Below are 25,725 nucleotides of genomic sequence, written 5' to 3' on the forward strand. Positions count from 1 at the left end.
AGAATTTTAAACGCCTTACTATTAGCCATCTTGAGATTATCACATCTCCTTTCGATCTCTCTCGATTGGCACGGTCCCTTATATTGTTAGAAAGGTATTTCTACGTACTCACAACTTTTATTAAGGGCACTTTCAAATTCCCAACTAATCAAGGAATTATGGGAAGTAGCCTATCAACCATTTTCGCAAAACATTCAAACCTTCAGTTTTTTCACTAAAACTCTAATGATACGAGTCTAACCTTAGTTCTAAGATACGGGGTGTAACAGGTGAGGTGGCAGTCACATGGCGTCCACCTCATCGAAAAGCTAGTGCCACGTGAGGCTGGGTATCCATCTTGGATAACTTTAACAAAGAAGGGGCATATTTGAACCATTTTACTAACAAAAGGGTATTTTTGTGCCAAAAGTATAATGGAGAGTAAATTTGATTATTTTTTTTTTGGATAGTAGAGTGGCAAATTTGACCCTTTTCCCAAAATTCAATAGCAAATATAGTAACGTGTGTATTCAGGTTGATTCAGATGACAATTATTGGAAAGTGGGGAAATATATATGATAGGCTGACGACAACTACTTCCCTGATTCTCCCCCGTTTCAGTTGCTACGTGGCTAAGATCGCGGGCATTAAATAAGATTAAATGAAATCCCAAATAGCTCAGAATTTGGCTGTTGTTTGAGTTATTGTTATATCCCGTATTTTGTACATTGGGACAATCCGGGTTAACCATGATAAGTTAGGGACAAGACTATTCCGGGATGCGAAGTCGAGACTTTTAACCACGATTTTGTTTTAAGGCATAAGTTGCTTATGATTTTGTTGGCATGGAATATTAAGGAAAATTTGGGGCTAAAAGTGAATTATGAAAAGTTGAAAATTCATGAAATTAGGCCATGTTGGCCGTGTGGCATCGGTGTGGTTCCCACACATGGTTTGGCCAAATTTAATCGATCCAACCCATGTGTGGGCCATGGTACACTTGTATAATTCATATATGTATATGTTGGATGACTAGCAAGACATTCTCATCATCTTTCAACACTTAGAAACTTGGAGAACCTTGGAGAGAAAAAAATAGCCATATTCGGCCAAGGCAAGAAAATTTGAAGTCCAAAAATCTTCATCAAAAAAAATATTTTCTTCTAGCAATTCCAACCCTTGGAAGGTCCTTGTTAACGTGGAGTAGTTGTTGGAGGCAACAAACCATTCGTTGGTGCCATTTATAACCCTAGCCAAGTTGAGAAGTTGAGTGAAAAAGGTAAGGATTAATCTTCTTTTTATATGTTATGGATGGTTTGTGTATGTTGTAGTAGGTAGAAATGAATGAAATTCATGAAAGCATGTATGTTGTGTGGTGGCCGTGTAGGTATATATGGTATAGAAGTGATGAATAAATTTTATTTAGCATTTTGGTTGATGTTGTTATGGATTCTATGTTGATAATGAAGGTTTAAATGATTTAAGTTGAAGTTATAGTCGTTTGTGGCTTGTTGTAGGAGCTAATGGAATTTTAAGATGGTTTCTTGTATTTATAAGAATAATGTTGTTAAAGTCTGGATTGTTAGTGTAATTCATGAATTTGGGAGAGAGGAATGTATTGTTGTTGTTGATCTCGGGTTTGGGGGTGTTTTCGGGTGAAGTGGTACATTGGTTGGGGTGTTTGAAATATTGTGGGAATTGTTCAAAGTGTTCTTGAATGTTGTTTGAATGGTTTTGGACTAGTAATTGAACGTGTGAGCATTGGTGTTAGTTTGATTATATGTAGTTAAATCAACATAATTGGAATGTTGTCGGGGAAATATGTGGAGAGGAGTTATTAGCGTTATAATGCGTTTTGAATTGATTATTGATGTTGTTGGTATGGTTGTTGGTATTGTTGTTGAAGATTTGGCCGAGTTGAATTCTCGGGGTTGTTGGATTTACAGAGGAAATGCTGCCCAAATTTCTGTAAAATTAAGTGCTAGTTTGGAATTGAATTCCTAAATGCTTATAGCTAACGTTTGGTATTGATGACGTTATTGTAGATCTTGGGGGAGCCCGAGACTTAGGTTTGGATTAGCTTTGAGAGCGGACGAGGTATGTAAAGCTTACCCTTCCTTTCTTTTGGCATGTCTTAGAGTAAGTAAGTTATGACACGATCCTCGAGGTAAATCTATTCTTATGATCCGAGCATGTTTACGATCCTTATTCACCTCTTAGTATTGGTATCCTTAATGTGGTAGAAACTTGGCCCTTAAGTCTTATGTATGATTGAATTTCAAATGTTGCAAAAGAATTTTTGTTCTTAAAGGATCCTATGTCTAAAAATAGCCGTAACTTTCGTAGACAGAACCGGATCGCCTCGATATGCTCGTAGGAGATTTTGTAGCGTATAATGACTATGTCTTCCATAGGTGGGCTCGGATTGGGTTGATGCTCATCCGCGGGTCCCGCGACTTTCCTTTGTATAGTTCTAACGACCTTGTGACAGAACTTAATATGGCTATCATCCCGACCCCCGAGTGTGATTACTTACTTATCTGTTGACTCTGGAATGAGGATTTTCATGCGTATGATTTTGATATGTAACTATGATTTCTAAAGTTCTATTTGATATGTTCCCGAATGACATTCAGAAGAAACTTGATTTGACTACCGTCTTGGCTTTTAAATGATGGTTTGTTTTGACTATCCTATTGAGTCTTTGAAAATGTGTTAAACTGCACGTGGTTACTCACGATTCTGCTCGTGCACTTTGTTATTGCATCTTTCGCCGAGTCCCGGGCCGGTTATGTTATCGTGCGCACTATGCTATATTTACGAAGTATGATGTGTATTCTGAAGTATGATGTGTATTCTGAAGTATGATGTGATACGAAGTATGATGTGTTACGAAGTATGATGTGATACGGGGTATGATGTGTTTGGAGATATGCAATATTCCGAAGTATGATGTGTTATGGCGCCAAAGATGGGGTGGCGACAGTATTTCGTCCGCCGGTCCCATTTCGGACCGCATGTGGTATATGATATGATAATGTGATAACATGATGATATGATGATTCTGTTTACCGAGTCCCTCGCTAGAGGGCCGGGTACGGTATGTATATGATGATGAGATGATGATGTGATGATCCTACTTACCGAGTCCCTCACTAGAGGGCCGGGACACGTTATATATGCATATGTATATGATGACTATTTACTTATGTCACTCAGTCCCATTATGGGCCGGATATGATACATGACATTGATATGCATGATTTGTATTTCAGGAGTAAACATTTTGGCACTCTGATTATCGTATTTGTCTTCTGTACCTCTTATGTGTGATTTGTATTTCAGATGCAAGCACTTTGGTATTCTTGTTATTATGCTTACTTTCTGTACTCCTTACTTCGGTTATGACCTCGTTTCTGTATTCCATGCTTTGCATACTCAGTACATATTCCGTATCGACCCCTTTCTTCGGGGTCGCGTTTCACGCCCGCCGTACGCTCATTTCGGTGATCCGCCGCCCCAGACACCTATATCCGCTGTTTGGAGTGCAAGCCTTGTTCGGAGCCCACATTTTGGTACAGACATTTTCATTGTATATATTTATATATATTCAGGGGTACGGCGGGGCCCTGTCCCGTCATATGATTCTGTTGATACTCTTAGAGGTCTGTAGACATATATGTGGGTTGTAATTAGTTACCGTCCGGTTGTGTTCGTTTGAATTGTATTTGGGCGGCCCATCCGCCGTGGCAGCCTTGTTGGCTGCGTGTATGTATGCTTCGATATGTTATGTATAGTACGATAGCCTTGCCGGCTTCTGTGCAGTATATATGTTTGTATGCGATAATTTGGAACCACGTCTGATCTTTGGGTCCGTGCAAGTTGTTTGTATGCCGATTGGCAATGAGTGTGTATGGGTGCCCCGGTCGGGCACCTAGTCACGACTTTACGGGGGTTGGGTCGTGACAGTTATCTCCCTTCCCATACTCTCTGAATCTTCCTGAATAGATTGTTCCGGACCCTTGTTGTCCGGTGCAGATAAAGCAAATTTGGGAGCTAATTCTCGGATGTCCGAACAAGGTTTGGATTTGACCGGCGTTGACTGACTCAGTGATTGACTATAGTCCTCTTTATGTTTGTCACATGTCTAGTCAAATAGTCTTCACTTTTCATACTTTTATCAATACACAAGCGGTTGTTCACATTGCAAAGAATTCAATTTTTTTAGGAAAGAACAACAATATTGAGGTGGATTTCCATATTGTCCAAATACTTTGGCCTAATGTTATTTAATTTCTACCTCTTCTTAAATTGTTGATGTTTTCACTAACTTTTCTTGGTGTTCATCGGAATAGGTTCTGATTACTAAGCTTGGAATGATTTTTCCTTTATGCTGGGTGTGGGTGTGGGAGTGGGAGGAGGGTGAAGGTGTTGAAGTTCATTCTGTGATGAAGCTTAGCCACAAAAGAATCCTAATATAAGCATCCTGACCAGAGCCAGCTTTAGATCATTGCAGATGGATCAGACCCAATTAGTCTATTTAATTTAGGATTTTTACACTCTATGTTGATTTGGGAAAAGTAATTATCCCGTAGCTCTTTTTTTTCTTTTTTTTTTCTTACCCGCATTAGCCGCCAGAGAGGTTGTCTCCTTCATCCTCTCCTATGCAGATCCGCTGGAGAGGTCGCCAGATCTTGCTATCCAGAATCACCATAGAAGTTTCCGAATCTTGCTATCAAGATCCATCGGAGAGGTCGCTGAATCTTGCTATCCAGATCCATCGGAGAGGTCGCCAGATCCTGCTATCCAGATCCGCCAGAGAGGTCACCGGATCTTGCTATCCAGATCCACTGGAGAGGTCGCCGGATCTCCTATCCAGATCCATATTATTATACAATTTTACACAGTGTAGAGATGTGTATAAACACCTCTTGTATAATATTGTAGGCGTATCAATGTGTCACGATCCAAAATCCCGAGTCGTGATGGCACTATTCCCACCGTACTAGTAAGCCAACACGGCCAGAATTAAAATGAAATCTAAGTGCGGAAATAAAGCATACAAGTCATTTCATAAGTGTTAATAAATCTCGAATAAAATACTATGTAGCTATTACAATTAAACCCCCAAAATCAGATGTCACTGTAATACAAGGACCAACTAAGAGTAATAAGAATCTAATACATCATAAGCTATCTGAAAATAAGAAAGACAAAAGGAAATAAAGATAAGGAGAGATCCGGAGCCATCCAGAAGCCATGAAGCTCACCTCGAATATCAACGAGCAGCTCTAACGGGGAACCTAGTAGTCGCGGCCTCCACTAGTGCTAGGGATCGAGTCTGCACACAAAGAAAGGTGCAGCAAGTGTAGCGTGAGTGCAATAAACAACGGGTACTCAGCATGCATCGTTGACCAACCTTTTCTAGAATGGAGACGAGGGTTGGTCTTCAATGTCACAACCATACTTGTCCGTGACTAGTCCAACTACAAGAAAATCATAATAATAGCTAAACTCACGTAACAGATAGTTTTTCAAGATAAGGCCAACAAATACCAACAATAGCAACAATGTAGAAAATAGATGAATGATATGCAATGCAAGGCCTTTGTTTCCACTTCCCGATATACACACGTTCGAATATTAACAATTTGTGACCCATGGGGGGCTCATGAGGCCCATATATCACCGCTCCAGTAGTTTTCTCGGATCACGACCTCAATCACCTCATATCTCAATAACCTGTCTCTTAGCCAACCGGGCTCAAGTACCAATAGAACGTGCCAAACATCATCACTCATCCGGAATAAGATCCCATCAGACTCACAATCATATCCTCAATCGTATGCATGAATACATGTAAAGCATGAATATGGCATGTATCAAGTCAAGAACAAGTATAAAAGCATGGAATTCATTCTCATGTTCATAATACCATAAAGGCTTCACCTTTTTACTTCTTTTTTATTTCAACGAGGATATATGTATGAGTGATATGCACACGAACAGACAAGACAGACAAATAATAATGACAAGAGGCGTAAAGTAAGGGCATCGAACCCCAATCATATATCCAAAGGATCATACCATTCTATCAGCTAGTGCCCAGACATGACATTTAGACCAACTATACAATTGAAATAGCACAAATACCCATAACATGATGACCCGTATCCGATACTGGTGCTCGTCACCTCACTAGAATCGGAACCCCCTTAATTCGCCCCAAATCCCTCTTATTAAGTTCATTTTAGCCAACACATACATTCAAGAAAGAGTTCAAGGTCTCAACATGCACGTACGTCAAATCTCGAGTCACGACGCCCCTTGCCACTCCGAGAAGTCTCCAAATGAACAAAGTCTAGTAAAATACAGAATATATGTTAGAACATGGGCAAAACAGTAAATTGATCCTAAAATCACGATCCTTATAATTCACATAACTCATATACCAAAAATCATCCATAAACAATTACAAATTCATGCTCAATTGATCAATTCTTAATTTAGGTTCCTAAAGCCCTTCCATAAACCTCTTAATTTCAACATTCTAAGTATGGATTAAGGATCTAACTCATTGAAATAGTCATAAAACCAAGTTAGGATACTTGCCCAATGATTCCTACTTGAATTGCCTTCAATTCTCCTCCAATAATGCTCTCAAACTTAGGGGTTTTCGAATGGGATTCTAAAGGAAGAACACACTAAAAACCACATTCTATTTAGCGATTTGCGCACCTGCACACTTAAGTTGGCACCGACGAACTCGCACAGGCAGAACCAACCTCGCCTCGACGAGCCCCTCAAAAATATCTACGGAGCCAAGCTCGCTACGCACTCCTGCGGGAAAATCTTCGCAAGGGCGGACCGTGACCAAGTCCACAGAGTCTTGCTCCTGCGAGCCGTCATTCGCTGGAGCGTATCTATAGGGGCGGGACCCTTTAGCACCTGCACATATACCAGGAACCAGAAAAATCTGGTTTTTGACTCTCAACACTCGAAATCTTGATACTCTCCCGGAACCTCCCGAGACAAACCAAATGTGTAGACACCTATACAAACGTGCTACGAACTCACTCGCACTCTCGGAATTCCCAAAAGAGGTCACGTTGACCAAGTCAACCCCGAACGGGCCAAAACCAACTTTCCAACCAAATGACCAAAATGCCCCCAAGCCCCTTTGGAAAATGAACCAAATACTCAAACAGCCTATATTCGACGTTTCGAAGCTAATGAAATCGACGAAAATCCCAAAAGACATAATTACCCCGAAGATGCCTAAAGTCAACCTAACACTTAAAGATTACTCAACTTAGCAAATTCCGAAAACAAGCAAATGGGCGGTTTCACAAGGGCAAAACAGGGGAGACACGAAAGTAACCAAAACGACCTAACGGGTCATTACACAATGGTATGGTTCGGGCGGTTCTTTTATAAATTTATACCGTACCAATTTTTCGGTTATATCATTTTGTAGAACCAAAAATAGACTTTTCGAAACTGTCCCATCATGTCGGTTTTCTCTTCAATATCGGTACGGTTCAATTAAATTTCGGTTATAAAAAAACATCATGTTATAGTCACTAGTAAAAGTTAAGACACAATATCATACATACTTCTATAGGGCTTTGACAAAAACTCTCTAGATATTTTTCTTGATTAAAAGGTGATCGAATCAAGAAAATATAAAAACGACAAGAATAGATATTGATCCCACTATTTTTACGATAGTGTAAAATAATGTTAAACAAAAAATAAAAATATATTTTAGATCGCACGAGGGGGAACAAATCAATCAAGATGAGACTCAAAACTGAGACTACTAAGATTGATTATGCAATAAGAGAATTTAAAATTATATGAGAGGAAAGATATCTAATACTTTGTAGCTTTCTATCCAAGATCGTTGGAATACCTTGTAGCTTACTAGTTACTATTCGAGATGCTAGAACTAATTTAATTTCAATAGGAGTAATATAATAGGCTTCAAAGTTGGAACTTTAGGTGTTAAGTATGTTGCCGGCTCATAGTCATTATCATCATCCCAAACGCAAGGCGAAACTTTTAATATTTTATTATATTTAAATAATATATATAAAATATATTTTACATATATAAACTTATATGGTTTTTTATTTTATTTTATTTTTTTATATATATAAAAAATTAAAAACCTACCTAATTATTCGAAACGGTTATAAATCTATATAAAAACCGTCGGTTTTATAAAAGAAACCTAAAAATTTATTCAGTACGGTACAGTCCGGTCGGTTAAGTCGGTTTTTTGAAAATCAATGATACCCCTATAATATTGTATACCAATGTAAAAGTGTGGATAAACACCTCTTATACAAAGTTGATACATTATGTACAGAAGGTGTATAAAGTTGTATATTGTTATATTATACCGTAAAATATGGCTATGTGGGTGTAATTTTGTACTGTAGATTAACATTATTGAAATTTCCCCAAAATTGGGTGCTTTTCAGATTTCTCGAAGGTTTTGCCTATTCGGAAAATCGATGGGAAGGAAGCAGATTTCAAAGATGGTTGTCAATCTTCATCTATTCATGTAAATAAGGACTCTAATTTTGTTTGGCTATATCATATTTTGTTGGAAATATCTTTGGGAGCTTGAATATTAATTCTGGAGGTGTTTGAAGACGATTTGAGATGAATTTCATATTAAAAGGTCGAGGTTGAAGATGACTCCATCAGTATATCACTCACTGCATCCCACATTTTTCGGTGTATATCCCACTATATATTTCTAGAAGAGTATGAGAAAGAGAGAATTCTCATAAGGAAATATCGGAAATTGAATGTTTAAAAAATTGTAAAGAGAAACTTTTCCAGTTTATATTCACAAGTATAAACCGGGTAATCTTTGTAACAATTTCAATCTAAAGATTATGATATAATGATAGAGAGATTTGGGGAGAAGATTTGAGAGAATATGGAAAGTAATTGGATAAAGTCTACATACCAGAGAGACAGAGAGTTCGAAATTTTGAAGGGGAAATTTCAATAATGTACGATCTAGCATACAAAATTACATTTGCGTAGCCATATTTTTAAATTGCACCTCCGTATAGCCACTTTTTCACAATATACAACATTATACAACAATATACAACTTTATACATATGGAATAGACAATATATCGACAACAACAACAACATACCCAGTTGAATCCCACAATGTGGGGTCTAGGGAGTAGGGAGGGTAAAGTGTACGCAGACCTTACCGCCACCTTGGAAGGTAGGGAGGCTATTTTCGAAAGACCCTCGGAATAGACAATATATCACCCTTGTATAAAAGTGTATAGAGTGTATAATAATGTATAAGAGGTGTTTATATCCAAGAAAATTCAATTGTGTACAACATTTTTTCAATTGTAGTGAGAGTACAAATATACAATAGGCTTTTAAAGAAGAGGGTACAAATTGGGCCATTTCAGGTGATTTTACAAACATGAGCTATTTTGGGTAATTATTTTTCCTAAATAGTCATAGAGGGTTATTTTCCCAATTTTGAAACTATTTTAACGGGAGACTTTAAAAATCATGCTATACCAAAACTGCAGCAAAAATGTGGTTATGAGCTAATAGGTGCCAAATTTTTTAACGTTGTTTTATCCCATTTAGGATTTCCACTTGTCACCCGATGCCAAATTTCGAGTCAATTCCACAAATGGTCATTGAACTTGTAGGAAAGTCCCCCTAAAGTAACTTTTGAATTTTTTTGGATAATAAGGTCATCAAACAATGTCCATATTTCCAAAAAAGTAAAACACTCCATTTTTTGACATAAAAACCCCTTAACTCGTTTTTAAATTATAAAACCCATTTGAATATTTTTATTTTACTTTCAAAATGTGAAATATTAATTCGAATAAAAATTTCAGAATATTGCAAAATTATATCTCAGTAGAAAATAAGAGATACAGTTGAATGGTAATAGAACTGAGCACAAAGCTTAACTATAGGTTTTTTTAACTGATTGTAAATTATTCTCCCTGATATATAAAATTTTCAATAATAAAAGAAAATATTTAGTATTTTTATTTTCTTGGAGGTGAACTTGTAATATTTTGATTTTATTTAAGTTTTATAAATAAGTGGATTACAATTAATGTAAACATTTTATATTTCTAGAAAGCATATATACAACTATTTGTAAAAGTGTTTTCATTTTTGCGACGTCGTTATCCAACACGATTTTATTCTTGAGAAAATTTATCCAAATATTCTACCAATAAACCAATCTCGTTCTAATAATATATATATATATATATATATATATATATATATATATATATAAACCGAAAATAATAATTACATGCATCATGGATTTATATAACGTCTCATGTCTTTCAATTATGTCCAAGCACTTCTATCAGTAAAATATTTAACTTCCGACTTTGAACAATAAAAAATATCAAAATAGTTCAAAAGATGTTGATATGACAAAGAAAATCAGCTTATAGCATACTTAAAGTTTGAACGATTATAGTATTTTATTCTTATAGCTTGAAATATTACTTGAATATTTCTATTTTATTATTAAAACTTGAACAAGAATTTTGGAGTATCTAAAAATTGTGCCTAGGTAATGGGTGTTATAATTTATATATGGGTTAAGGGGTTTTATGTCTAAAAATGGGTTAATTTACTTTATTGAAAACAAGGACATAGTTTGATGACCTTATTCTTATTGTCCAAAAAAATTCAAAAGTTACTTTAGTAAAAGTTTTCTATAAGTTCAATGACCATGTGAGGAATTAACTCCCAAATTTCCTTTTAGCTATATAATAAATCAATTGTAAATATTATTCATGCCAGATGTTTACGCCAAATTAAATAAATTTATCTGAGCAATTACAAATTAAACTACAAATACACATCACTTAACCATATGATTAGATGCAAAATGTGTGTAAGAAAGATACATATCTTCACTCATTGATTCAGTGTAATATCGGATGTAGTTAAGTTTTTACCATACATTTTTACCATACATCATACCCCTCTAAAACTTGGCTCCATTTATCCAATGCACACATAAATTAGGTAAATACTTATCTTCACCGGACGTTTATACCAAACCGTATAAACTTACTATGATTTAACAAGGTGAAAATGCATGTTAATTAATAGGAATAGAACTAATATCTTGAAATTGACAAAAAGAAGTTAACCTCTACAAAGCATCGTGTTTCAGATTCATCAAGTATTGTTATGATCACCAAACACTTATTAAAATGAAGAATTTTGTGGAAGAGTAATCTTCCTTATCAGTAATCCAACCAGCATCGATGAATTTTTCTAGTATAGGACTCCCACTAAAACATATATTGTAGCACATTGTCTTCTAAAGTATTTTACTACTCTATGTACATTTCCTCGAAAAGATATTATATTACCGTAAAGAGCTTAAAAGGAACTGTTAAACTATTCCATTTTTCATAACTCATCGATGACTTATCAGCTGCCTTGCTTGAAAAGTAGTTTCACAAAATGGAGAACCAGAATAATCTCCGATATTCGTTCTGGATGGCTGTCCAGGTAGGAGTATTCTTTCCTCTGTGTGAATTAACTCAAGTCTCGAAGTCGGTCCTGTTTAATCAATTAACTTCAATCCACTGGTTATTTGTTCATATAATAGCCACAGGAGGACACCGATTATAGTGTCTCTAACCAGGTTTCCAAAGAGAGTAGTAACCCAACCAGAGAGCCCCCCTGAAGGACTCTTCCCAGCTAGATCTCGAAAGCGCAAGTTTCCTTGATCAGACACTAAGGAATATATAACTCCATTCATGTGGCCCTTCCCGATGATTCCTACCACTTGCTTACTCTTGTTCACAGCTTTGCTCCTCTTCAGAGACCAAGCAAGAAACTAAAGGACCAATCACATGAAAAAACAGAAACGACAGTCACTAGCAAAAGGGAAAAAAAAGAGAGTTTCATCTAGATGGTTTTAAATCATAGAAAGCTGCAGAACTATCTTTCACTGTGCAAATAATATTATAGATCCCAATCATATTTATATCTTTTCCGACGATCACGAAAGAGAAGATGGATAAATTAATCTTCAATTTGATCCTGAAAACCTGGTGGCTATTTTTGCCACGATATCCATCAGTAAAAAGGCGCTCTCAAATGAAACATTTTTTCTACGTTAACAGAAACTTCTCATCAGGGAAGAGCAACTGACCATGTCACGTTCATGTAGGAGTGGTTGCAGAAGTGATGGATACGTAAAGCTTAATTTCTCATACAGCTGAAAGTTACTATCATCAGAACTTGATTCCTGCCACAACATAGAAAAGAATGAAAAGAGAATCAAGAAGAGATGAGGTAGAGGGCTCCATATTGGATAGAATGGTATTGCATGTATAGTTAACCAGCATTAGCTCCCCCCTGAAGAGAGCAGACAACAGGTAAAGCACTTAAAATAGAGTAATAACAAAAAGAAGGTTAAGAAAGGTATTCTCTTTCCTTTTTGTTTTGGCCCTTTAGGGTGGTGGTGTCTGGGAGAGGGAGGACTGGTCCTTCAGGCATCTGAACTGTAAATCATTTCTAGAGAAGGCAATGTCATAACTCATAACAGCACATGCACCAATTAATCCATTTTGTAATTGCTATTTAAGACAATAGGACGACAATCCATGAATAATGATGCCACTTAAGTTGCGTCAATGTATAATTTAATAACTGATGTCGAGTTAATGCTTAAAAATGTTGATGAGTAATAATAATGATTAGTATCCAGAGAGATCTCATAAATACAACAACAACAAACCCAACATAATTACAGAGGTGGGGTCTCGGGAGGGTAGTGGGTACGTAGACCTTACCCCAACCTTGTGAGGGTAGGGAGGCTATTTCCGGTAGACCCTCGGCTCAAGAATAGATTAAAAAGAAGCAGTAATAGATATGAGGGAAAAACCTTCAATTCCTTTGTTGATAGGTCAGCAGTTGAGGTTATTCCACTAAAGACAGAGACTATCAGGCTTGTCTTCTCCTTCCACTTTAGCGAAGTCCATGCTCGTTCAAGCTGAACAACACAAGTGAGTAACAATCAACTTTGTAGCATTACATGTAAGACCTAATAGCGTGCCCCACACACACACTTAGAGAAACAATAAGTATCAAATAGATTAACTTGTCTTGCTCGATCCATCTAATATATAAAGGTGATGTCATAAGAATTGTTCCTTCTAGAAATCGGAAAGTAACTGTACCACTTCATTAAATCCAAACGTATCCTAGGAAAAGGAAATTTGCGTTGGACTAAGTGTAAGTGCGGCATACAGTTATTTCTATTGGCCGATCCCCCAATACTATTTGAGCACCAATATCCTCAGCAGCCTTTCGGGCAGCACGGAACTGTAAACAGAAACAGCAAACTTCACTAAGTCCTTGAAATATCCTAATTGTAAATGAGGAACATTTTCCATTCCACTGAAGTACCTCATCTCCAAAAGGACGATTAGCACTTGAAGACATTTTTGAAGAGAAAAGTGCCAGCAAGACACGTAATGCTAAAGCAGTTTGACCTCCTATCACATGAAACAACTTGATGAATCATATTTCAGAGGCATAGTTGGCATAAAAGCTAAAGGCTAGTAATTACCCAAGTTTATGCTACGACCAAGAGCACCAAAAAACCCGGTCCCACTCAAAGAAAACATGTTTGATTTTAAGGGCTGATTGAGATCACTATCGTCAGAAGTGTACATTATGCCAGCCCTGAACTCTGCAACAAGTGAAGTTAAGCAAAAATGGAGGCTGAACAAGTTTTAATCACCCTTGTTATATGTTGGAAGTTGCATCTGGTACAGCTACAATTTTCTAAAATAATTAGTTGTTTAGTTGTAGGACTCTGATTGTTGATTTAGTATAATTCAGTCTCTTAGTTTAGTAAGAGTGTAATATGTAGGAAGAGTTTGCTACTCTGTTTATGTGACCATATAAAGGCCTATGATTAATGAAGTTTTTAAGAGAGATTTTCATTCATATTTTCTGTGCTTGCATCTCTCTTCAAAAAACTTATTACATTCTAAAGCAATTGACAACCAAAAGGGGCAAGAATGACATAGTCATAGGCTCATAGCTCATAGAAATGATACAGTAACCCCATATATAGCAGCTTTTCAAAATGTGATTGTTTGAACGAAATAAGATCAATTCACTTTCCAGAGCATAGTTGAAAATAAAACTCAGAATTATACAAACAGTTAGAAGAAAAACCAAAGTTCATGAACAAAATGACTATGTAATTGTATTGGTAAAATATGGCTTCGAGACGGGGGCGACTCAGAGGACAATGCATGGCAGAGAAAGTCTAGCCAGAATCGAGTCAGGAAGGACCATTTTGACACAGAATCAAGACGATCTCGTTCCGGAGTCAAGTGGACGCTTGGCCAGCAGTGACCGGATTCACAGATGAACCAACTCCAAGAAAACCGGGATTCACTAGGGCAATTACATATCAGTATACATAACGTATGCAACATGCCCATAATGGTCATTATAGGTAGGGCAGTTATAGGGTAAACGTTACCCAAAAACGGTACTATAAATATAGCCCCTTTCCCTCACTTGTATCCCGTTTAAATGTGACTACTATTACTGCATAAGCTTTCGAATTGTACCAAGCGATCTTGCTCTCGTCTGGCCAAGTTGTTCATCAGCTCACCAGAGACTCCTCAATCAGAACTCTCCTTCTCTCTTGTTCCATTGTACTTATTTACTTTTTGTGGCCTATTTATAATTTCATAAGCAGTTTCACAGTTCAGGACGTTAGTTGCGATTATTATAACTCACTTGCCCTTGACCCTATATACAAATTCATTTGTTAACCTGTAATCCAGATTTTAGGTTCAACAGTAATCACAACTTACAACCAAAACGCAAAGTCAAGAAACACTAAAATCTGGATAAAGCAGAGAGCATGATTTACAAATTGAGATAATGGTTAAAAACACAGCTGAACTATCACTTTTTCGTGAGTTTCCTACTTGCTATCAGGTGTGTGAATTTCCTACCTTAGCTATCGGCTACTATTTATTCAACTATTAGTTGTTCCTTTTTCGTACCTGAATAGTTCATATAGTAAACTCATGAAAAAGCGATAGTTCACTTGTGTTTTTTATCATTAACTCTAACAAATTTGATTTGTTCAGGGATAGCTACTTGCCTGCTTCTGCAAAGTTCCACAACTACATTTTCCGGCCTAACAGTACGGATGACCCTTTCAACATCCAAAGCCGATTCCAAAGAAAGATGGGATGTTCCAATCAGCCAAATGGCTTCTGGTTCCACAAACTCGCTTCTCCATGATGGAACAGGTCCATATTGGCTCTTCTTGATCAGAAACAGAGTTCCATTATTAGCCAAATCAAGCAATTCTGGATGACTTTCTTGAATAGCATCCCGAGAGGCGCTGAAATATTCAGTCTTGAAATCGAAGTTGGGTGGTGGAGGCTTTATGGAAACTCTGCATTGATGATATTTTGTTCTTGGAATGATGTTTTTGTGAGGGGCGAAGATTGGGAAAGGAGAAGTAAGGGTTATCATGATTCGGAGCAAAAGATGAAGAATAAGCTTTGGTGTTGAGAAGTGGAGAAAGACGAGTTGAGAGATAATGGCATGATCGGACGTGTGGCTCTCATGGAGTCCTTGTTGTGAACACTGGGGTGACAACGTTGCAACTTTTCCTTTATGTGGTTTCGTTTCACCCCTAGAACTATTGCAAATATCTTTGGAGTTTTTCTTTAATTTTACATAGGCCGAATACATTCAGAATCTCTTAAACTTGTCAGTATAGTTTATTTAGACACTTCAATCACAATCTATTTTAATTGAGCACTTAAATATATGTTAAAGTATTTTTATTAAACACTTTCATCTCATTTTTTTTTGTGCATGTCCTCAAGGTTCATAACATAGATAATTTAACTACTTAAAATATAGCATCTCCTTAATTACATGCATTAGCCTTAATAAGTCGTAAAATTGCACGTCGTTTCAATTAAGGCTGATTTCTATAAATAACAAAAGAGATATATTTTATGTAGTAAACTTATCTACATAATTTCAGTTGAAAGTGTCTAATATGAACAGAGCAATTGGCACGAATGCCCTTCAAACGCGCTGGTATTTAAATTTTGCCCCCTTAAATTGTAGTCTTTAAATTTTGCCCTTCAGCTGTATTACCCATAATTAAAAAAACAATTTTACCCCCGACCCCGATACATATAAAGGCCTCAATGTCAAACGAAACCCCAGCCCAAAAACAGATCGCAACTCCAACTAAACGAAGCCTCAATTCTCCAAAGTTTCACCGGCGAAATTCAGTTGTTTTTGCTGCTACATCATCGGAAAAGGGGTAAATTTTATGATTAAGTTTTAATTGAACGCAATTCAATTGAATGTAGATTCAATTGAACGTAATTCAAATTAATTTAGCGGTTTGATTAAGTTTATATTTGTTAATATTTGAAAATATTAACAAATCACCTTCGTTTAGTTTATTATGACCTAATTGTTCAAAAACAACTGATAATACGATGAAATTCAATTGAAAATAAACATTGCGAATGATGATTTTACTAAACAACATAGAATTCATGAAATCTATTGCTTTATTGTGATTTTGATTAGTTTATACATTTAATTTTGATTAGTATACAATGCTTATTGAGTTACTATACTGAAATTATAGTAACTTCAGTTGATAGAAAAAAAAAAACAAACATTAACTCTGCCTAAAAAGACGGAGTTATTAGGCAGAGTTTTGAAAAAAGTTTTGAATGTCAGGCAGAGTTTTGAACGCCTTAAGACATAATTATAGCATGACTAGCTACTAAATTGTGAAGAAAAGTACGCAACAAACTCTGCCTAATAAGACAGAATTAGACATGGAGAGTCTTGAACAAGTTATGCTTAAGGCAGAAGTTAAGATAGAATTAGACATGGAGAGTCTTGAACAAGTTATGCTTAAGGCAGAAGTTAAGCATAAACTTTGCCTAATAAAAAACTTTCATTATTAAAATGTATAGCAAGAACGTCGAATACTAAACAAAATGAAATTCGAAGAACAAAATAAGATGAAAAAATTACATTATGTAAATTCATAATAAGAACAGATTAAGTACTTAAGAAAATGAAATTTCAAGAATAGAATAAGATGGGGAAAAAAAAAAACATTCTGGAAATTCATGGCAAAGAACAGATTAAACACTAAACAAACTAAAACTTTATTAATAATATGCATCTAATATTCATGTCCACATAGGGGCACCACAATTACAAAAACATACAACGAAAACAACATATAAACTAAAAATAAACCACCCCTATAAACACTAACTTCAAGACTATCCAACCACCACCATCACTACTAACTTCACATGTACCCATTATACATTGCGCCATCATCAATTTGAGCAGTGTGCTGAAACAACTTCTGCCTAACAAAGCAAAGTTCTCTTTGCAGTTCATCATTTTATCTACTGAGAACATCGTAAAAAGCCCTGAGAAAATCCACGTCTAATTTAAGATCATCAATTTCTTGACTGAGTTGGAGAGTCGGACTATTAGGGTTGTTATGAGAAGGATAACATGTATGTTGATGTCCCTATCCGTTAGCACGTACAATATTTTGAGATGTGTTCATTTTGTAGATGAATTTAAACTGGTTTTCAATGTGATTTTTTTTCTTTTTCAAAAATTGTGTTGCTTTATATAAATGAAGGTAGCAAAAACAGTTACTCCTTTGAATAGGAGTAACTGTTGCACCGATTGGAGTGTAATTGGATGAATATAGTCTGTTTTTTTTATTTCAATTTTTTTCTCCTTTAGCAAAAACAGTTATACTTTGAATTGCAATAATTGTTGCATAGATTGGAGTGTGATTAGATAAATATAGTCAATTTCCCTTCTTCTTCTTTTTTCCAGTTTGAAAAATCTTTGCCTTATCACCTACCTACAAATATTATACATGTATTGAAAAAATAAAAACATAAACTCTTGAAAAATACTTTGAACTCTGCCTGATAGAATATAGATAGAGTTTTGAACAAAGTCTTGAAAAAGTTATGTCTCAAGGCATGGAGTCTTAAAGAAAGTTATGCCTTAAGGCATAATTATAGCATGACTATACCTATATACTAATTTGTGTAAGAAATTTATGCTGACCTGCCTACACTAATTTATTTATAGAGAAGAAAACAACAAACTCTGACTTAAGGCAGAAGTTTAGCATAAACTCTGCTTAATAAGGCAGAATTAGACCTAGACAGTCTTGAACAAGTTTTGCCTTAATGCATAAGTATAGTATAAAAACTCTGCCTAATAAGGCAAACTTAGACCTAGACAGTTCTGAACAATTATGCCTTGCGCCTGTCGGACTTATAAGTCATTTGATTTTTTCTTGAATGGATCTTTTCTTTATGCAGGAATCTAAACAAAAATGGCACCAAGCTGTATCTACATAGCTTTCAACGGCAAATGGAACACCACCTACAACTATGTCGATCATGAAACCAAGCTAATACTTGTCAATGATGGTGTAACTTTCAAAGAATTCACTCAGCAGATATTTAAGACACATACACAACATACTCAGCAGAAAGAGGCCAACGTATGGTTTGACACTAGTGAGAAAACATCCAGAAGAATGCGAGTAACAAATGACAAGGAGCTTAACACTTGCTTATACTAGCTCAACAACAACAACTTCAAAAATTCCCATTTCATAATAGAGTTCAATACAACTGATGCGGAGCACAACACATTGCCAACACATCATAACAACTTTGAGCAAAGGACGGAAGGGAAAATAATAGAGGAAATTGACAGGCAACACTACCTTACTTATGAAAAAGACATTTCTGTAGTTGACTTTGACGAGGAACAACCCAGCCCTAATGAATAGAACTTTGGGATTCCACATTACTGGAATGAAATGCTAACTCCAAACTAAACACCTGAACCACCACAAAGACAACCAATAAACATTGCACAAGTTGATAACAATCACCGACATCCAACTCTAATGGAGATTGTATTGCTGACTCCAAGCCCAACAGTTGAAGAAACACAAATACAACCATCCAATCGAGGAAAGATAATAAAATGGAAGAGGATACAAACCGAAACAACATTTTTGACAGCTAGTGCATTAATGGATCAAGTACAAGTTGGTCCTATTTTTAAGGACAAAAATGTTGTCAAAAAGTGCTTAAATAACATCACAATTACATGTCATCAACAGTACAAGGTAGAAAAGTCGTGCACACAAGGGTATTACATCAAATGTCTGGACTCAAACTGCATTTGGCGTTTCCATAGTTCAAAGGTGAAAAACTCAGAACTTTTCAAATTGGTTAAATTCATGACCCAAGTAGTCGTGAGTGGCACCCACACAAATACCCTTGTAGGCGAACCATCCCCTTAACCCTTTTTCAATCATCATTTAAACATTTATAAACTAATGACCAGAAATAAATCATGAATAAGTCTAAATCATTGCCATAAATAAAATAACTACGGAAGTCCTAACTATTACAACCCCAAGGATCCGAAAGTCATCGTACAAGGACTCTAAATATAAAGCCGTCTTATGAATGAAATAACTGTCTAAAATAATCATAAATGTTTGGAATGAAAGTAGACATCCAAATAAGGAAAGATCTTCAGGCAGCATGGCATGGATAGGAGCTCACCCTTGGATCTGATCGGGAACTGGCCTCACACTAGAGATGAGGTCTGGAAGATGTCTCTGGAACACAATCTGCACTCAAATAAAAAGTGCAGCAAGGTAGTATCAGTACAAACACTATATACCAGTAGATATCACAGGCCGAATAAGATTAGTATCATGCATATTTCATAAAATTAATAAGATAGACAGATATGCACAACAAGACATAACCGAATAATGTCATCAACAGAAATCAGCCAACACAAAAATAAGTTAAATCCAGTCACAACCATCAGCAGGAATAATATAAGTCCGATGAAATGCAATGCAACAAAGATAGTATCCCAGCCGTGTACACACATGCTAAATGGTATTGTTTCCCTAAATAGTCATGACCTAAAGGGGACCTCTGGTGTCCATGTACCATTCGCTCTAGAACTGTCCTCCGATCACGAGCCCATAATTAGGCCACATCCCCACCCCTATCAAATGTGCCTTTATATTTTTTTTTTCATCACAATGTGTTTCTTAACGTATTTTCAGTCTAACATTCAATATGGAATATAATCAATCAATAATATCGATGTCAATGAATACAAGGCACCATGCCACAAGTCATAATAAGACTCAGGTAAACTCACTCAACACAACATGAATATGCAACCATCTCAATCAACAAGAAGAGTATATATTGACTCCTTCCTTTTCAAAACATAACAATTTCATCTCAAGTTTCGGTATATGAAGAAATGGCAACAAGCCCACTTAATCAGAGTTCATACCAACCAAAGCATACTTTCTCCTATCAACTTCATTACACATACAATCAACTAACCAAAGTCTAACTCAAGTAAACCGCAACCTACCTCGAAGTCAAACTGGAACAATGCAATTATTTTGCAACAGCTTTCCCCTTTTGCAAAGCTTCGGAACGTTCAAAGTCTAGAAATCATAACGCTAAGTGAGTAAGGAATCATCTACTCAACAATAACAATTTGGGGAAGAAAACCCTACTACTTCTACCCTTTTTCAGTGGGTGACTATCACTAGGTATGAATTCATCCTAAAATCAATCCTAACAATCATCTAAAATCAATCCCAACAATCATGTTATATCAATTCATGGGGTTTCTAATCAATTCAACCCCTTTCAATCAGTTTTTAGGCTAAAGCTTCCATTTTTATTGGGACCCTAAGTCCCAATCAGCAATTTCCACTATTAATAATCAAATTCTCATCATAGGAAGTGATAATCGATACTCCTAGATGATTAAACAACAATGAAATCAATACCCATTCATTGTTTCAAGGGTTTTCATAAATTCTAGGGTTTTATCCTTTCAATTCACCATTAATAAACCTTAGAAGATGTAGGGACTTAAGATGATTATGGAATAAACGAAGTTAAAGGTTAAGAATTACCTTGACGAAGAGTGGTGCCCTAGGCTTAGAAAAACTATCTTACTGTTTCTTGGGAACTGTTTTTGGTGTTATATGGGAAATGGGTTAGGAATATGGAATATAAAACACAGTTTCTGCCTCCCGTCGATAGCTGCAGCAATCGACGTTTCGCTACGGTGGTCCGGCGATAGCGGGATGGCGGACCTCATTAAATATCGAAATCTCGCGGTGACAACTGGCCAGCCGCGGCGGCGGACTCGCTACAGCTCTAATACCATCGCTACAACGGTCCATATCGGCCAGTGAGCTCTGGTTTTCCCCAGTTTTTCACCCAAAATTCCAACACCAATCCGAGGCCCTACAGACGCAAACCAAACATGCACATATACATGAAAACACGCTACGGACTCACCCGTGGCCTCGAAATTCCCAGCGGAGATGTAATTTACCAAGTCACCCCCCAAATAAACATACAACAGTTTCAAACAATACGCAACAACCAAAAAATCAAGTTTCAATTTTTAGTCTCCTAACTCTTTGAGTTCTCAGTAAGCTCATTTCTATTCTCGGGAAGGTACTAGCAAAGGTAAAATGGTCAAAGCCCCCCATAATGACCTACGGGTCTCTATAGTTAAGTTTGAAAAAAAATACAGTTGTTTGATTGATTTCATCACCTCTGACATGAGGAATGCAACCTCAACAGTTATATTCGAGTACACAACCGACCTAGCACGCCATACACTACAAGAGATAACCCCTAAATTTGTGATTGAAGAAATGAGGAGCAAATATGGGTTGCACATTAGTTACCACAAAGCATGGCGTTTCCTCCAACACGCTTACGATGTGATAAGAGGTAGCTCAGAAAATAACTACAAATTGCTACCACAATATCTTCACGTGATGAAAGAGAGAAATCCTGGCACAGGTGTTAACATCAAATTGGACAATAAAAATAAGTTTAAGTATGCTTTTTTCGCTTATGGAGCATCCATTAAGGGTTGGAAATACTGCAGACCAATAATGATGGTGGATGCAGTGTTCTTGAAATCATAATACCACGGTGTCCTCATGATAGCAGTAGCAAAGGATGGAAACAATAGCAAATTCCCTCTGGCATTTGGAATTGCAGACTCTAAGAACAACGAATCCGACAGGTGGTTCTTCAAACATGTAAAGATAGTGTTTGACACGCGGAATGACCTATCGATTCGTTCTAATCGCCACTCAGCAATTACAAATGCAATCAAAGAAGTGTATCCATATTGTCAGAATTGAGTATGCATCTACCACATGGAGAAAAACTTGCAGAAATATTTTCTATCTGAAGCGATTATAGCATTATTCTACAATGCAACAACTACATACAAACGGGTAGATTTTCAAAGCTAAATGTCCCAAATACAAAAAATTGACCCAAAAGCTGCAAAATACATAGAAGAAGAACCACCAGAAAGATGGGCACATTAGTTTCACATGAACAGGTGTTATAACATGCTCACAACAAATAATGTAGAGACAATGAATTATGTGATGAGGAAAGCAAGGGAGCTGCCAATATTGGGATGTATAGACTACATAAAAAATAAGCTTCAACATTGGTTTTACCAGAGAAGATTGGCTGCAACAGGACCGTCCTGTGATCTGGTGTGTTGGGCTAAAAAGATTATGCTTGAAAGGATAAGTAGAGGTTTCACAATGAAAGTAAGTACGTTTTACCAAAATAAGGCATTAGTTAAGTTAGGCCTTAAAGCATAACTTTATGTTCCAAAGTTGGTCAAGTTCTGCCTTAAGGCCTAACTTTATATTCTAAAGTTGGTCAAGTTCTGCCTTAAGGCTTGTAACGACCCGCTTGGTCGTAATAGTCTTTTCGGCATTTTTGCCCGCTCCTGGGCATTGAATAGCTCAATTTTGACCCAAGGAGACCGTTGGCACCCTTCCCGAGGTGTCTAGATCGGATTCGGGCAACTTTTGTGAAATATAGGCTTAAAGTGAAAAATGATTGACCCAAAGTTGACTTTTGGGTAAATAGACCCTTTTCGAAATTTTGTCGATTATGAGAGGTCCGGATGGTCGTTTAGTACTTGGGTGTGTATTTGGTTCAGTTTTCAATGCACTCAGATGCATTTTGGGACTTGGGTTGGGAAATTGAAATTAAGGCATCGGGGGTTAACTCGGTCAACGAGACCCCCGTTGGGAATTCCGAGGCTACGGGCACGTTCGTAGTGCGTTTTTATGTGTTTCTTTGTGTATGGTATGTGAGCAGATGGCCTCGGGAACTAGTCGGAAAATCGGATCGAATTGTGAAACTTGGGAATTTTTCTGGTGCCTGGTGCCCGCTTTGGCGGCACCGTCACCGCGACAGCGGCACCGCTGGGGTGGTAACCCTACCGCTGTAGCGGTCCAAGCATTTTAGGCTTGATCGCTGGGGCGGTCCCAGTACCGCCAAAGCCGGTGACGGGCAGTTAGTAAAAATTAATAAAGTGTTAAAAGCCCTTACACCCTCATTATTTTTCATTTCGAAATTAGAGCCTTAGGGAACAGTTCTTGGAGATAATTTAGAGACATTTTTACAGGTAAATCTTACTTGTTCCTTTACTCTTCCTTTAACTATAATCATCTTAGATTTTCCCCTTCCTCTTAATAAACCCATGGTGATGGGAGTTGCAAGAGGGTTTTGAAGAACATTGTTCCGAGGCTTATTAATGATAAATTGGTGATGTTTATATTATATTTTAATAAATCTAATCTTGTTAATCGTATATCCTTCCTTTTTAGTGTTGAATTTCGGAATCAAAGAGTTAGAGTTTATACCCAATTTGGGATTTTTCTTGAAATTAGAAATTAGGTTAATCCTTGAGTTAAATCAACAATTAGTGGTTGGTTTATGATCATCTAGTACTTAATTTGATATTTTGCTTCTGAATTTTCCGTTTTGCCCTTGTGGGCCCGTTTCCCTTATTTCTAGGGCTAGAATTGACCTAATTTAAATAGTAGCAATATTAATATCATTCTTCATGATTTCTAATCTAGAATTCAATTATTCTTAGACTACTTTAGTTTTGAGGTTCAGCAGAAAGGCAAGGCAAATAAGTGAGTCGTTGGTGTTGCGGTTCGGCCATCCAGGTAGGTTATGGCTTACCTTGGTGAAACTTCGTATAGCGAAGCACATATTTAGATTATACTGTCGGAGACAGCATGTGAACTTTCGGGTATAAAGTCGGGTTGGATATTGCGTTAGGTTGGGCCATGTTGCGTGTTTGGGGCAAGCCACCCCATTATGTGTGATTTGATTGTTCTATTGTGCCGGCTTGATGCCATGAGCCGTTAGTAGATATTGATTATGTTTTATTATCCTGATTATGATATAGTTGGCATACCCATTGTTGGTATTTGTACTCGGATATATTGTTGGCGTACCCACTGTTGGTACTTGTGATTCGGTTATATTATGGGCATACCCACTGTTGGTATTTGTGATTCGGATATATTATTGGCGTACCCATTGTTGGTACTTATGATATTGAGCCTGATGATTGATGTGATTCATGCATTGCACCTACGCTCATTTTCATGATACATTGTTGTGGTATTGATGATACTGATGAAACACTTGATGAGCTGGGCTCAGTTTTACTTGAGTGACGTGAGAGGCCGACGTCCGATGTTCATCCCAGAATCGTTGATGAGTGAAATTGATATTTGAGAGAACTCTTTTACTTGAGTGACGTGAGAGTCCGATATCCGATGATCATCTCAGAATCGTTGATTGCATCCTATATCCGATGTAATTTTCGGAATCGTTGTTAGTGCATGGAATCCGCCGGTCCCCCAGGGTGGTGCCGGTGAGAACCCCCCATGGGCAAAGATCCGAGGTCCTGTCTGTCTGTTGAATGAAGATCCGGGACGGGTGGCACTTAGACTTCGCGAGTCACGCTGGATTGTGCTACCGAGACATCGATATTTCCATCTAGAGGACATGTGCACACCTCATTTGCATGGCATTGCATTGCATTCATACACTACTGATACTTGTTGGTTTATTTGCTTATCTGCTTTATTATCTGAGTTATGTTAGCTATGCTTAGTCGGCTGATGATGCCTACCAGTACTGTTGTTTGTACTGACCTGCACTTGCTTTATTCTTTTATGAATGCAGAGTATCAGGTTGGATCCACTTCTGTGACGCGTGGCTGATAGTCGCTTTAGCTTCCTATTTTAGTCTCCAGGGTGAGCATGGCCGTCCGCCGCTTTGAAGACTTTTCTATCTTTATGTCCTATTCTATTAAGAGACATAGACACCTTATGTATTAGTATTTCGAATTGTATTATTTCCCTGTTAGATGCTCTTGTGTTATTCAGACTAGACCCTGGGGGTGTTGTTATTATTTCGCACTATTCTGCTACTTCTATATCCATATCGTGAGACTTACATATTTTACTATTCTGCTAGCTCATTTCATTCTTTTACGTATCTATGCATTGTTAGGTTGAGGGTTCGCTTACCGAGGTGGGAAGGTAAGTGCCCGCACGGCTTAGGCAAAAATAGATTGTGACAAGGTAGTATCAGAGCCCTAGGTTACCCGATCTTAACACAAGAGCGTGTCTAGTAAAGTCTCGTGGATCAGTACG

General features: G+C 37.0%; 1 protein-coding gene across 2 annotated transcripts; it reads right to left on the reverse strand.

Annotated features, from left to right (window-relative positions):
• Positions 1 to 11,203: 11,203 nt before the first annotated feature.
• On the reverse strand, positions 11,204 to 15,719 carry LOC132056601 (uncharacterized). 2 transcript variants are annotated; one of them, XM_059448881.1, is made up of 7 exons: positions 15,184 to 15,719; positions 13,618 to 13,733; positions 13,455 to 13,543; positions 13,296 to 13,370; positions 12,931 to 13,038; positions 12,196 to 12,291; positions 11,204 to 11,877 (listed from the first exon to the last, which is right to left on the reverse strand). In XM_059448881.1, the coding sequence occupies exons 1-7, from the start codon at positions 15,561 to 15,563 to the stop codon at positions 11,602 to 11,604; spliced, it is 1,140 nt and encodes a 379-aa protein (XP_059304864.1). In that variant the 5' UTR covers positions 15,564 to 15,719; the 3' UTR covers positions 11,204 to 11,601. The 2 variants fall into 2 exon arrangements, with proteins under 2 accessions (XP_059304864.1, XP_059304865.1); XM_059448882.1 differs by having other exon boundaries at positions 13,618 to 13,740; positions 15,184 to 15,324.
• Between the last annotated feature and the right edge of the window lie 10,006 nt (positions 15,720 to 25,725).

The sequence above is a fragment of the Lycium ferocissimum genome, chromosome 5 (assembly GCF_029784015.1).
Source record: "Lycium ferocissimum isolate CSIRO_LF1 chromosome 5, AGI_CSIRO_Lferr_CH_V1, whole genome shotgun sequence".
NCBI classification, from domain to species: Eukaryota; Viridiplantae; Streptophyta; class Magnoliopsida; order Solanales; family Solanaceae; genus Lycium; species Lycium ferocissimum.